At 50.0% G+C, this 15,483-nt stretch overlaps 2 protein-coding genes across 13 annotated transcripts in view; one reads left to right on the top strand and one right to left on the bottom strand.

Annotated features, from left to right (window-relative positions):
• Positions 1-13,817, top strand: part of NFASC (neurofascin) — a 90,681-nt gene extending 76,864 nt beyond the window's left edge. For all 12 annotated transcript variants that reach the window (XM_082069041.1, XM_082069047.1, XM_082069052.1 and 9 more), the window contains 3 exons: positions 1,765-1,896; positions 2,471-2,540; positions 8,770-13,817. In XM_082069041.1, coding sequence (XP_081925167.1) covers positions 1,765-1,896; positions 2,471-2,540; positions 8,770-9,001 — 434 coding nt within the window. In that variant the 3' untranslated portion in view covers positions 9,002-13,817. The remainder of the gene's footprint in view (positions 1-1,764; positions 1,897-2,470; positions 2,541-8,769) is intronic.
• Positions 1-15,483, bottom strand: part of RBBP5 (RB binding protein 5, histone lysine methyltransferase complex subunit) — an 87,413-nt gene that overhangs the window by 18,989 nt on the left and 52,941 nt on the right. The window lies entirely within an intron of this gene.

The following is a 15,483-nucleotide window of genomic DNA, read 5'->3' as shown; positions in this document are numbered from 1 at the left end:
CTTCTCTTTCTCAATGCTGCAATGACAGTCACTCGTTTACTCTAAGTACAAAATTGCCGTGACTATAATTTTGTCGTCATGTGTTGCTTTTTTGGGAAGGATGGCAATTAGAGCTCTGCCTTGGTGACAGGCAGTGCCGCGATCCTACCGCAAGATCCCCTGGTGACCTGGTCCTTCAAACCCTCCCACCCCAGAAAACCCAGCCCCAGTTCACCCAGTGGCATGAACCCACCTCTCAGGCTGCTCTGGCACTTTGAAGACCCCTTTATTTCTCCTTTCGCATGGGTTGCTTTATAAATCCCATCCCATCAGGACTTCTCATCCAATCGTTTTTCCATTTCAAAGCTTTCTTCCCCAAGCACTCAGCTAATTGAATCCGATTCTCAGCTCCGCTCTGCTATAATCTCATTCTCTCCATTATAAAAAGTGCATCTTTGAGGACTACGTAGCTCAGGTTGGACTAAAAGTAAATGGTAAACGTGGCAGCATCGAAGGGAAAAGCAGCAAATGGGAACCAAGGTGGCATCGCTTACAAACACAGACCATTCAGGTCCTGACATAATTTCTTTAGCAAACTCTGCTCTTTCTCCTCCTTCTCCTCTCCCAGCTGTGAATTTCCCCATCAGTTTGGCTGCTGTTACCTATTGGCAACACAGCTTACATTTCATCCTAAGGAAAGTACCTTTTCTCTTGGGCTCCATTTTGATGCAATAAGTATGCACTTACAGTCCTAAAATGCTGTGGGTTCGGAAAGTTTGCCAATTCAACCTATTTTTTGTTAAGTTGCTATCTCTTTTCCAAGGTCCTTTCATCCCAAACATGTTATCAGAGGGCTATCTTTTATCCTTTCTTCGTAAGCGCCGTCTTTTTGTCACACGGGCACCAAAAAGGATGCTCATTGCAGCATCCTGCCCGTTTCAGACAAAACCCCCATTCAATCCCAATTCAATCGCATCCAGCTCAGATCTCCCGTGTTCCTACCAGGAATACCTATCTCTGTTTGCATTGCAGCTTGGTTAAATTTAGCCCCCTGCTGCGCTGAAGGTTATTTTCTCCTCTGCTCCGTCTTGCTGAATACCAAGTGCATGTCAATGAGAGCCAGAAAACGGCAGCTTGTTGCTATTTATAGGACAGATTTGTCTGTCTGACCGTGTACGGGAGCTGCAAACAAGAAGTCAGAGTACGTGAGGGAAGACACAGCACTCAGGAGCCAGAGCGTTGTTTGGCGAACAAGACGCCTCCTTGCTTGGTATTAATCATATTAATATTCAATAGCTTTGCACCCTGCCCAGTGGAATCTTAAAATTGTCCAATATTGGGGTTTTTCTCAGCTTGAGGCTGCTAATGTGGCTCAGCATCCCTGGACACCAGGGGTTGGATCCGCTTGGGCACGTTCCTGTCAGACCTTCCAGGGTGCTTTTTAGACACAGTAAATGAAAGATCAAATCTGTTACCCGGCTTCTTTTGCCATTCTTTACAATGCACTTTTCTCACTGGTCTGTGCTAGGTTTTATTTTAAGTTGTGAGCCTTCACTGTTTTGTAGCTTCTGCTAAAATGCTGAGTTGACCATCACAGAAAAGGAAAAAAAAGCCACAGATCCCCGTGCTACAGTCTCAGATAACCTGGTCAATACACACGGACACACAAACGCGGCGCTAAAGATCATTTCTAAGCCGGTGGACTGAGTCTTTCTAGTCATTTATTTCCCCCTGTGGTTCTGGTCTGTCCCTTAGAGCTCTTTTTTCTTTCCATTTCCCTTCCAGCTTATACCAAGAACCAGGTGGACATCGCGACGCAGGGCTGGTTCATCGGGCTGATGTGTGCCATAGCTCTCCTGGTCCTCATTCTGTTGATCGTCTGCTTCATTAAGAGAAGCAGAGGTGGGAAATATCCAGGTAAGAGCATTGCATGAAAATCATTCATGTTCATGGTTTAAACATCTCCAGGCTTCCCAGGGCTAATCAAATTGTATTGCTCTCAGATAGATGCTTGTGATTACAAGGGCTTTTCTTTCTCCATAGCGGGAAAACTATTATTAGTGGGAAGCATTTCAGTTAATTAAAGGTCGGGTGAGGGCTCTGTGCTGTGCAGGCTTGAGGCTGCAGAGCCGGACGCTCCCGCTACGCATGACCCAACCTCTGCACCACAAATCCGCTCGTCCTCGTCTCAAAAATAAAAAGATCTTTTCAGGCAAAAAAATCTCATTAAATTTTTGCAAAGCAAAAAGATAAGGCTTGAGAAAATTAATACATCCTCTCTGGCGATCTGGAGGACCTGTGGCCTGGTGCCGCCACAGCAGGACCCTTTGCAAGACCTCCCAGGTACAGGTTTTTTATCGAGTCAATGAAAAGCTGCACTACACCCCACAGGGATTTCACAAAACCTCAACAGCGGCTTGTTACTGCCTCGTAAAGCTTTTATCTTCTCTACTGCTTTTTAACGTGAACGTGGGGATGTGCTTGTTTGCAGTACGAGACAATAAAGACGAGCATCTAAATCCCGAAGACAAGAACGTCGAAGACGGGTCGTTCGACTACAGGTACGTTCCATGGGCATGTGGACCCCCGGCTCCCCATCAGCCCCGCTCCAGCCATCACAGACCTCACCGCTCTTCCCCTCCACGTAACCGCAGCACCGCGGGGCCACACAGCCTCTTAAATGATTTCTCCCACCTTCCTCCTCCTGCCTCCTTCCCTCTCCAATCCTCTGCCAAAGGAAACGTGTCCTGCCTAAAACGCCGGCAGCCTCACCATGATGCTGCTCAGGGCTCCTCCTTTCCCTGTCTTAGCCTTAGAGGGTCATTCTGGGGCTCTGGATCAGGTACCCAGGACACAGCTCTCACCAGGGGCAGATGAACCTTAGCGACATATAAACACATATAAAATAAAATAAACTCTGAAGCAGCCCGAGGATATTTCAGGTATATCACCCTGTAGCTCAGCCTCTCTCCCACCCATAAAAGAGCATTCCGGGGAGAAATGCCCAAAGCTTTGTTTGTATCAGCCCTGAAAGCATGCAAGATTCGGGGCTCTGCCTGCATTCCAGTGCAGGCTTTGCTGTAAGGTCACCGGCAAACCCTACAGAAACAACATCCGAGGGCTGCAGCAAAGCCTCGCCAAAATCACTCCAGTTTTCCCACCTCTGCTCAGCCACTTTCACACAAACCAGCGTCCTTTGAAGAGCAGCAGCACCCGTTTGTTCTCCAGGAAGACCCCAGGATGTCTGAGGAAGGGCCAAGCGCTCTCCCGAACCTGCTCCCGTGGAGCAGGTGACGCTGTCACATCCCCTTGGTTTGCCCACGCTGGATGTGTTACAGCACAGCCAGCCTGCCCTTTGAGCACCTACACTGAGCTTTGCTTTGCTTTCAAGAATTAAAATGCACCTTTCCATCTGAGCCGGATCCAAAGCCCAATTAGCCTAGCAGGAATTTTTCTCCTGACTTCAAAACAGAGGTTAATTAAACCCCGCGTCATTACCGATACTCCTAGCGTTACAAATTGAGGTAGCAAAGACAGGAAGAATTTATTCACGATTCAGCAAGGGACGTAACGAGACATACGTGTTCCACCAAAGACTTCAGGGGAAGCAAACTGAATATATCTGCCTGCACACAATACATAAATGGAAGCAGAACAACCGCAGCCCTCGCTACGATCACATTTATATTGTTAGTAGCACGGTAACTCTGCTTCAGTAGTGACTCTTTTTCTCCAAAGGATGTTGTAAGCCCAAAGCTCCCCTGTCTCCTGGTAGCATGGAACAGAACACAAATACACCCCAGCAGGAATCAGAATAAGCAGTTTGTTGTAGGAAAAGGTCACTGTTCTTTATCACCCTAAACACCACGCAGGGCAACATCTTCTTCACCTCCCTGCGAGATCTGATTGTCACTTCTAGTGGTGACAAGCCACACCGGGGCAATTACATTGAGTCCACTTAGAAATTGCAGTCTGGGGATGTTCCCTTCAGATTCCTGGCCAGGAAACAGAGAACAGCAGAGGAGAAATTAGTTAAGCCTGGTGCTGCTGCCCCAGATAAAACGCATCTCTTCCCAGGCAGGTCCAGATGCAGCCAGTGCTCCTTGTACGAGCCGCAACTGCAAACTACAACCCTACTTCGACCTAAACGCAACCTCTTGACGCTCTGACGCACGATAGGGACCCTCTTGGTTCCCCAAGGGATGGTGCAAATACCACATAGCAAGCACGAAACATCACCCCGGAGCTACCCACACACAACCCTGCAGGCTCAGCTCCATCACCTGGAGCTCAGACAAGGTCTCCAGAGCCGAGCTTCTGGCAGTACGCACTGATTGCAGAGACCTGCCTCTCAAGAGGCCGCTGGGGTGGTTGCGGTCAAGACCTCCTCATCCCCATCGCTCCCATGGCGATTGCATTGCCAGGCACCGCTTGCCTTGCCTAGAAGGAAAGCCGAGCTCTTGGCATGGCTGGCAGCATTGTGGTGGTCGGTGATGCCGCGTTTACTGCCCAAGCACCATCCAAGGGGCACTGCCTTCCAGGCAATGGGAAGGAATGGGGTAAATCCTTCATCCCACTACTCAGCAGCTTCTGTTTAGCTGAAGTTTCAGCTTTGCTTGACAGCCCCATTCCCAAAAGTTTGCAAGCTAAAGGCAGAGGTCAGGAGAAGAGCAACACCCAAGCTCCAAGATCTTCCTGCATTTTTAATCATGCTGTCCCACGGACTAGATAGGGGGCAAAAAAAAACCCAAGAACAACAACAACCCCCAACAACCCATAAATTTTGGTCCCTCCTTCTCAGGAACAACAGGTTTCCTGGGAGAAGTAATAGGAGGCTTCTCTCAAGGAGGCAGAAAGGAAGGTGAACCTGACGGATTGATGTGAAACGCTGTTGGCTGATTAAGATTCAAAATGATTGCAAAGTTAGGCTTAAGGAGGGTAGCAATTAGTATTTCAAGCAACACCAGGAATTGAGCTGACGTGAGTTCTTCATTGGTTTCCCTCCCCACCTCCACATAGCATGTCTGATACGCTCTCATCATATCTCACGTCCTTAATGCCCTGTGCATGCAACTTTCAAATCTCTGCAGCCTATAATTAAGAGATACTGTCACATCTTTCTGTTCCACTAACAGAATAATGGTTTTCCTGAGCAGAGGCTAAGCTGAGAAGCTTATTTTCAAAGCAGGAGACCATTATCCTTGGACAATGTTCTATGCCAGTGGCTGTGCCTCATTATACCAAATGTTTAAGCTACACCTGGGGGAGTCAGCTGGAAACCTTGGCCAACTGGGAGGGAAAGTTGAGTAGTTTTAGCTTCTAGGCTCCAGGTCAGATTGAAGATAGTGTCCCGTGGCACAGGTGACACCCAGCTTGCCCTGAAGGGACAATATCTCAGCAGGCATCAAGGCAGGAGGACACAGAACAGAGAGGAGAGGTCTGGAGAGGTGTAGGTTTGTCAGCAGAGAACACGACACTGCTGCATGACTATCTCATGGCAACCCAGCAATCCATTCACTTGGCCCTCGTCCCGCTGCACATCGGTCCCCGGCAGCGACCGCCGCTCCCCGCAGCCGCTGGCTGATGGAATTTCAGCCACGAGCCCTTTTGCAGCAGCCCGATGGCAAACAGCCCCCTGCACCATCCGCTCAGCATCAGCTGCCTCGGGGAGCCCAACGAGGCTCATCCAGCTCTGATCAGTTATCCTGGTTCCATTTGGTATAACGAGGCAATTAGCTCCATGAGGAATGCAGAGATGTTTCTTTTTGGTTTCTTTTCTTTTAGCACTGCCCCTGTAAATGTAGACCGCATCATATCTCTCTCTGATCAGGCTCTTTCTGCTTCTCTCTGTTTTATTCCCATTCTTTCTTCTCCTCCTTTATCACCTGGTCTATCCACATGGACCATGAAGGTCTCTTGAAAGGTAGGACCACGTGCTGCCAGAAGTCCGGCACATTTAGCTTTTTTTCTTTTTAATTTTCCTTCCTTCTAGCTATTTATTTCTTTATAGCTGAAACAATACCTTCCCCTCCCTGTTCCCATGTTCCTGCCTCCACCTAACACATTAAACAAGATCCCTCTAACTCCTGCTGGCTTCGGGGCACCCCCCGTGTCCAGTGAGCTGCATCTTGCTTGGAACTGCTCTGTGGGTTGGGGACACCCCCAAGCACCAGCCAAGTCCCCCCAGCTCCACAATCGAGCGCCTGATCCCTCCTGGTGCAGTGGGACCAGCCAAGGGTCGGACCTGGGGACGATGCCCTGGGTGCATTAAGTGCCCTGATGCCAAACACCCAGGTGATGGTGACAAGGGACACGAGCACAAAACACTAGATCCTAAACCAACCTGCCCACTCTTTTCGTCCTGAAAATCCTCCCTCCAGCTCAAGCCTTCCCCTGTTCTCAATGATTTATACAACTCAGGACAACCTTTCCCAAATGGCTTTTATCTGGGTGCTCTGGTGCTCTAATGCACACATCAGCAAACCCCACGGAAATCCATTTTAACAGGGTTATATTGCATCAAGATGCTGATGAAAATCTGCTTCGCCCTCCTAATGCACTAACAGGATAAATGGTACTGGAGAGAGGTAAAACCAGGGGCAGGTTTGGGAAATATTGCTGGGGAGTTGCTGCAAACCCCTAATTAGGGAAAAATCTGGCTTTAGATTCAGCTTCAACTGAACCCCAAACCTTGGGAAAGGATATTGCAAATAAGGGGTCTGGGTTTTGCCACTCTCTACATGGCACTTACTGGGCTTTCTAACTGCCAGTCCTGCCTGCAGACTGAATTCTCTTCCCTCCCCAAGAAAGAAGCTGCTTTCAGAGCTAACAAGTTGGTTTTTATTGCGATGCCAAGTTAACACAAGGCCTCAAATATTGGGTTTTGTATTATCGCTTAATTTGCAAAGTGCTGCTCTAACTCGCTATGTTAAAAAGCCGCGTGTTGTACCGTGGGATCCCAAATTCCTCTCCCACTGTGAGAGCTGATGCCATTCAGTAAACGGCATGAAAGATTTAACGCCTTTCCCAGCCGAAGAGCATTTTGCTCCCTGACGCAAGCAAAGTGTTGCCTCCCACAAAGGCACGAGAAAACACCTTTTTGTTAAGAAAAATGAAGCAACAGATCTGCAGTGTCGCTATCCAGTGAGACCTGGAAAGGCTGGAGAGTTGGGCAGGGAAAAATGTAATGAAATATAACAAGGGCAAGTGTAGAGCCTTGTATCTGGGCAGGAACAACCCCAGGTTCCAGTATAAGTTGGGGAATGACCTATTAGAGAGCAGCGTAGGGGAAAGGGACCTGGGGGTCCTGGGGACAGCAGGGTGACCATGAGCCAGCACTGGGCCCTTGTGGCCAGGAAGCCAATGATACCTGGGGTGGGTTAGAAGGGGGTGGTCAGTAGGTCAGAGAGGTTCTCCTGCCCCTCTGCTCTGCCCTGGGGAGACCACACCTGGAATCTTGTGTCCAGTTGTGGCCCCTCAGTTCCAGCAGGACAGGGAACTGCTGCAGAGAGTCCAGCGCAGCCACCAAGATGCTGCAGGGAGTGGAGCATCTCCCGTGTGAGGAAAGGCTGAGGGAGCTGGGGCTCTGGAGCTGGACAAGAGGACACTGAGGGGGGACTCATTCATGTTTACAGATGTATAAAGGGTGAGTGTCAGGAGGATGGAGCCAGGCTCTTCGGGGTGACAACCAGTGATAGGACAAGGGGTAACGGGTGCAAAGTGGAACACAAAAGGTTCCACTTAAATTTGAGAAGAAACTTCTTTCCGGTGAGGGTGGCAGAGCCTGGCCCAGGCTGCCCAGGGGGGTTGTGGAGTCTCCTTCTGTGCAGACATTCCAACCCGCCTGGACACCTTCCTGTGTAACCTCATCTGGGTGTTCCTGCTCCATGGGGGGATTGCACTGGGTGAGCTTTCCAGGGCCCTTCCAACCCCTGACATTCTGGGATTCTGTGATATTACAAGCAAACCTGAAGTAAGGACTAGTTGATATGAAAAGCAATTTTTAAGGATAGCAGCCCACTCTCATCCTCCACACAATGTTATCGGTATTTATGAGATACCAGCCCCTGAGAGAAAACAGCTTCCCCCCACTCACCCACCCATTCCTTCAAAGGGTTGGGTTTTTTTCCTCCTGTGGGTCAAACTATTTATTTCCCAGTGACCTGCCTTAATATTTCTAGTGAAAAAGAGGATAAAGAAATGAGCAAACAAGCTTAGATACTCAGAAATAAGCTTGGAAAGGTAAATTCCCATGAGATTTGGAAGCTGCACAGAACGTGGCATCCTCTCCATGCCCCCTCGCAGGGCTTTGAGAGCGCTCCTCATTGCGTGTAGCTACCAAAACAGCCAAGTGTGTTTTTGCAAGGAGATCTGGAAACAAACCTCACTATATGATGTTAGTCCAAGGTTGGCTAAAATGCTACAAGAAAGAATACGAGCAATGACAAGGAAAGGTTATTTATAACGTACATCCAGTTGGACTGATCTAAGCATAGTATGTAAATAGGTTCCAAAAAAGATAATTGGTTTTCCTAAAAGAAAAAGCCTGAAGGTTGGACTTGCAGAAATACCAACCCCAGCAGCGATCGTGGGGGCAGCTGTGGGTCCTGCCCCCCTTCTCATCATATCAGACACCCCACGGCTCGCTGTCTGCACTCCGAGCACCCCGCGTTTGGCGTCTCTGCTCGGTAGATTTGCACCCTGGATTTATTGAATATCCAAACCTCGGGTGAAGTTTGTAAGCCCCGTTTCTCAACCCTTAACTGTGTCTGTCTGTCTTCTGCTACCCAGCGATGAAGACAACAAGCCGCTGCCAAACAGCCAGACGTCCTTGGACGGCACGATAAAGCAGCAGGAGAGCGACGATAGCTTGGTGGACTATGGAGAGGGGGGAGAAGGGCAGTTTAACGAGGACGGCTCCTTTATCGGCCAGTACACAGTGAAGAAGGACAAAGAGGAGACAGAAGGCAATGAGAGCTCGGAAGCCACCTCCCCAGTCAACGCGATCTACTCCTTGGCATAGCGCGATGCACTGAAACCACAAACAGTCGGAGGCGTTTGTAGCGGATGGGGGTCAAACAACAGCCGCTGCTGCCGCTACCCCCAACAGAAACGTGTGAATGAAACCAACCAACAAGGACAAAAAAAGAAAAAAATAATAAAAAAATAATAATAAAAAAAAAAAATCCAAGCAAACAGGCAGACCAGGTGGCTGCCGATGCCATTTTATCGTTAGCAAACAAGCGAACGGTGAGGAGTCCCGGGATGCGGATGGGTTGTAGCTGAGGGCTGGAGGGGCTGGAGGAGGAGGGGGATGCTGCAGCTGCATCCCAGTTTGGGGCTGGCCCGGCACCCAGCGCCAGCCCGGCAGGGCCACCACGGGCTCGGCTGCCCAGGCTCCCCGAGGCCCTTTTTGTTCTTTTGGGAGGGAGTTAAAAAATGCTTCTCTTTAATCTTTCCAGGAAGGCTCCAGAGAACAGGAGGAGGGAGGAAGGGAAGAGGGGTGAGTGGGGCTTGGGCAGAGTAGCAAGAGCAACATAAACGCACGAAAAGAGGAAAGTGGTGGATCTTCGGGTGATGACATTGTATTACCAAGACACCCGTCCTCATGGCAGCATCGCCCGCAGCCTCTCCCAAACCACTCAGCGCCGCAAGCTCCTTCCTGACGGATCGAGCATCACCCACGCGGGGAAGAGCAGGTCCCTTCGCTTCCCTCGGCACCGTAACTCCCATCAGCACTGAGGCTCCACGGTCCGTCCCCCTGCAAAGCCCATGATGGGGTCACCTGCACCCCTACAGGGCTCCGGAGCATCCTCAGGGGACAGAAGAGCTCATGAGGTTCGGGGAAGGACAGCCAGGTGCTGCTCACTCTCCAAGCCCAGGATAAGAGCATTGCTTTTCTGGGTAACTGCAGGCAAAGCAGTTGGGTTTAGTCTTGGCTTTGTAAGAATTTAGGGGGAAACTGCCCACCCCCAGACCACGCCTGCTTTCTTTTAAACACAACTCCATAAATCTTATGTAGCAAAAAGGGAGTTGAAGCAGGACCAGTAGTACCGCAGGGTGAGGGGACTAGAAATCATTGATTTTTAAAAATCCAAAGCACCCACTGGGATCGGGTGGAGGATCCCCCACGACCGCCCTGCACCGCAGCTCCCCAGCAGCAGCTTGAACGCTTCAGGGACGCGAATTCCTCGGGAGACTGAGGTCCCAGGCACCAGGGATGAGCCAGATCAACAGTATTTCCCACTAAATTCTCCTCCTCATTTCTGACAGTGGCCTTTCCCCCCTCCATCAATCAGCCCGAGCGAGCGCCCGCACCGTGGGACTCCCCTCCGCTGTCTTATCTACATATCAAGATGATGCGCTATTTCAGTTAACCCGTTAACACACTGTAACCAGGCGTCTCGGGTAGGAGCGCTCCTTCACATGCCTTACACAGCTTCGGACTTCCCATGAAGGTTAATAAACTGATACTACTCCCCCACCGCTTACGCGCCCCTAACGCGATGGTCTCGGATCCACCAGAGCCGAAGGAGTAGGATGCCCGGGCGGCTCTCCCAGCATGGGTCATTGTAGAAGGTAGAACTTTATACTAGACCGTACTTAGTGGCCAACGCCATGTGTATTCTCCCACTTCCTGCACTTTTGAAACCAAAGGTACCTTTGCTGAGAGAGATCGGATTTCCGCAGATTGTTTCACCAACGGCGAACGACGTTAGGATGGATTTTTCCAAAGGAGGATGTTTTTGTTCAGCGTAATGGATTAAATGCAATAGGATTAATGCAATTATTCTTTTAGCTTTCAAGCTGGTTTGCTATGGAGACATATTGCTAACAAGAATACTTCTACTAATACGGATTGTTGAGATGGACTTTGCCACACTCTTTAAGCTGCTAACGGCACAACTATCCTGCGCTTCGGGAAGAGCCTGGACCCGGTCAGCACCCACAGAGAACCTGCTGCTGGATCACAGAGGAAACGGGAGAGAGCTGGACGCAAACCAAGCAGCAAAGGAGTTGTTATACATGCACCATATGAGCCATGGAGGGTTTAGGCTGGTGTTAACTGGTAGAGCCCCTTCCTAGAGCCAGGAAAGCTCCTGCTACCCCGGGGCAGTGCTGGGATGTCCACCGCCACCACCAGGAACCATGTGCCAGGGTCCTCCACCCGTGTCACGGCACCGGGCAGGGGCCGCGCGTCTCGCTCCACTACCATCAGTGTAAACGCGTTCACGCAACAGCCTGTTTCTGCTGCTGCCGCTCACCACGGATCCGGTTCAAGGAGAACATCTCCCAGCCCGTTCCCAGACACGCGTTCAGTCTTTAACCAAACACACGAGGCCAAATGTAACGCAGGTCACGGGGACAACCACTCCCCAAGCCTACGGCTGGTCTTGCAACACTGATTTAGTGCAACTTCTTGCCCAAGCACCGGTGGAAATGAGAGAAAGAAACTAAAGCCTCCGCTGCAGAAAAGGCTCTGCCACCGGAGCTGAGCATCTTCATCCACACCCAGCGCACCAGATCCTCGCTGCTTTGGGGACCAACCGCTACCAGGGACCACAAGACCCTTGGCCACCACACGCCACCTCCGAACCTCCAGAAAGTTGTTCAGGCCTTACTGGAAGCAGGGCGGTGTGTGTCATGTATCTGTATCATGTGCCATTTCTATTAAAATCTGTATTTCTGTCCTGTCGCTAATCCTGAGCAAAACCCTGAGCATCCATTTGGAAATGGAGAAGTGTTTCCCCCTGTAGCTTTGCGGTGTGTGCCCCACAGAGTGACTCAGCCCAGCCAGTCCTGTCATTGCCCCAAAAAGCCTCATAAAAGCATTCAGATCCTACAGCCACATTACTTTAAGTAACTGGAAAAGGAACGAGTTGTCTGCAAATGGCTCGGTGTAAGTTACTTGTAGCCTCGAATATAAGCTTGGTTTATAAATTACCCCAAAATTATAAGGTATGGTTTGGAGCCCAAAGAAAATTCTCACTAAGTTCAAAACTCATCCCAAGCTTAACATTTTTTTTTTACTCCCTTTAATAAAGATTCAGTCACTGTTTGCATGTGCAGTTACTGTGTCATGGGGAACAAATCCATCACTTGTTCCGATCACCAGAACCACCGCAGCTCTGCCAGGGTGACCCCGCACCTCCCCTGTCCCCAGTGTCACCCCAGGGGAGCTGCTTTGCTTCTCCATCCCCAGCTGTCCCTCTGCAGAGGGGACAGGTCAGTGACCTCATAAACCCCAGGATGAGCAGAGATGCTTGGGGGGGGCCCCACATCAGCCACCAAGGGCAGGACCCCTCCTATAAGGGGTCAGTCTCCATCACAGGGGCGACCATCCCCCTCTGGGATCCACAGAGTCCGGAGCAGGGCACACTTTGACCTTTTCTTTTGCAGAAGGTTTAAATTAGGGACCAACACTTAATAAATAGAGAGAGAAAGAAGAGCCAGACGCAGAATCAAGTGCTCTCAGAAACTGGAGATAAAGCAGTTTCAGTCTAACTCCCAACTTGAGCCTGTTTCTTAAATGCCTGAGCCAAAACTTCAACCACGTTCTGGAGACAGATCCAAACCGTGTGGCTGTCCCCAAGCCCAGGGACAGCCTGTCCCCCCCCACAACACACAGCCTTTTGCCACGTGAAGCCCTGCACGTGTACAACAGCCGATAGGAATCACAGGAGCACCAGCGCGGGGATACAAGAGGACACTCAATGTGTTTATATGATCTTGAGGCTGCTTCTGTTCTCCCTGGCATAATGTTGCAGGAAGAGACACAAAATCAGCAGGAAAATAAAAACAGATTTGGGACAAGCCCTGCAATTCTGCTCCCAGAAACGCCACCTGGCTGGACAACAGGTTGTGATGTCCCCACAGCAGATGACAGACCCCAAGTCCATGTGTGATGGTCACTTCTGACCCCCAAGACTGACCTGGCGACGAGGATGAACAGGACGGGTCTGCACAGCATCATCCGTCACCAGAGCTGTGCCTTATCCGGCACATGTCACCTGCTCCATCCATGTCACTTGCTCCATCCGTGTCACAGCCACCTTGGCGAGTCCCAACTCTTCTCAGTGCGCAGGTCCCAGCAGAGCCATGAGTTCAACCTCCAACGCAACATCCATCGTACCAGGCTTAATTGTGTACAAGCAGTGAACGATTTCAGCTAAGCAATAAAAACAAACAAACCTTGTTTGAAATAAAAATAAAAAAGACCACATTCTATTTCTTGCACTAAGATCTGTTTTATTAATGAGAATAATGATGCTTTTCTGGTCCCAACACAAACCCCACTGCATCAGTAGCTCCTGTCTCTCCATGTCCTTCATGAGTGGGCATCGGGCTTTGGTTGCCACACACTGTCTAAACCTCGTGTCAAACCCACCAAACAGCCTCTTTTCTTCGCCGTACCGAGTTCTAAATGTTTGTTCCTCCTGCTCGCATCAGAAAGAAAGTATTGGACTGGTTTGTTTTTCTTTAATTTGTAAATATATCGCCATCCATCCATCCATCCTCTCTGTAAAACCTCCTGGTTGTTCTAAAGTATTCTATGTATTTATTTGCCTTTTTTAAGAGCAAAAAACACCTTTGTGTTAACCCACTTGTTCCAGGGAGAAATGTATAGCTGAAGCTGTAAAATTAACAGTTTACAGCAAGAAGATTTATGGACTACAGAAAATGTTTAATATAAGGACTTATAAACTGACTGCATGAGAGATGAAGGAAGGCCAAAATACTCAGATATCTTCTTTTTTTTTTTTTTGAATCACTGTAAAAAGAAAAGACTGTTTTTTTTTGTATAGAGAACACTAAACATATAATAAAACATGGTTCAAAACTCACGCTAAGCCTGCGATTAATTTCCATTAATTTCCCAAAACCCGCGTGAGCTCAGGGCGGCAGTTTGGTGGAGACAAATAATTACACGTGGGTGTTGGGGCAGCCGCTCCAAGAGCAGCAAAAACTGATCTCGACGACCCAGACAGGAGCACAAAGCAACGGCCTCACTGCAGCAATGAGAAACTTTCCAGGCGGGGAAACTGAGGCACAAAGGAGCGAGGTATTATAGACACATTTCCTAAGTAGGGCAGGAAAGGGAAGACAAGACCTGGGTAACCAGTGGCTGATGAGGAGGTGACTGAACTCTACACAGCACACCCCCTGTATCAGATGAGTGACACGGGTCTGTCACTTCAACAGTTGATGGACATCTTTTCTCTGCCTGAAATGATGCTGCTCTCTTCAGTCATTGATCACTTCTTAACTCACAGCACTGAGTTTAACCAGGTGTATCTTTACAAGGATGTATCTGCTGCTCACAGTCACGTGAAAGGGGTGATGTACAAATGGACCGGAAAATATCTGGAACGGTATATTCTGCACGGGGATGAAATCTGTGCTGTGCTAAACCAGCTGGTGAACCACAAGGAGAAACTCATCCTCCTGTGGCGCTCCCAGGGTTGCCCAGTTACCTGGACATACTGGTGATGCTGTCCCGGACCAGTGCAGCACAAACCCCCTTTGGAGGCACCAATAGAAACTGGATATAGAAACCCCCGTGGCGTAGCAAACATATGGAGCACCAGGGTTTAACCCAGCACAGCCTGGCAGATGAGCGATGTCCCCCCCGGGCCCAATCCTGCCCCCCAGCCCCAGCCTTTCCCGCCCCCGAGGCTCTGAAGTGCTGTTACCAGGGGCTCCCTGGTGCAAAGACTTGACGAGAAGGGGCTGAAGGATGGGGGAAAAAAAACAGCAGAGCCTATTTGGCTAATGAAGATGTAATTGCTGCGGCCCTCGCTAATAGGATAAAAGTATTAGTGCTTCCTACTCCAGTGTTGCAGTGGGGGTTTATCCACCCCCTCCCCACCACTTAGTTCAGCAGCAGTGAGGAAAAGAAAAAAAAACAAACAAAAAAGGCACTTTTTGCCCAGTGTAGGAGACTTCACCAGTCCAGACCAGGGTGAGGGAGGTGGCCTCTGTCCCTGCCCCAAGGAAGGGTGAAGGAATTGCACTTGGCCCTTGATGCAGAAGTTCAAGCTAAGTAGGAACACAAGGACACCCCCAACATCTCAGAGCCACCGTTTCCCACCACCCAGAGTCCCAGCCTCGCCAAGGGCCGTGCAGGCGGCCGCTTCCATCATTCCCACAGGACACACGGCGTTTTCATCATCCAAAAGCCAGTGACAACGGACCCACCCTCATCCTCGCGATCGATACCAGGGGAGACACGCACGCATTAGCGCTCGTCCCTTTTTACAGCATGATAATGACACCCATATCTTCCCCGACCTCTGCCCGCCCTTTGGGGCGGCAGGACTGGATCGATGCCGACTGGCTGCCTCCAATTACCCTTCTCCTCCTCCTCGGAGAGGCAGCTCCAGCCTATTGCCCATTACTGTTGCTAAGAGCCACCCGCTGTCAGCACTGGCAATATCCACGGGAGCCCTTACAGAGCTGCCTCCCCCCGCTGCTGTTGCTGTGGTGTTGGTACACGTCCGCACC

The sequence above is a fragment of the Streptopelia decaocto genome (assembly GCF_964273445.1).
Source record: "Streptopelia decaocto genome assembly, chromosome: 19".
Lineage (NCBI taxonomy): Eukaryota > Metazoa > Chordata > Aves > Columbiformes > Columbidae > Streptopelia > Streptopelia decaocto.
This window is presented reverse-complemented; position numbering and strand designations above follow the sequence as displayed.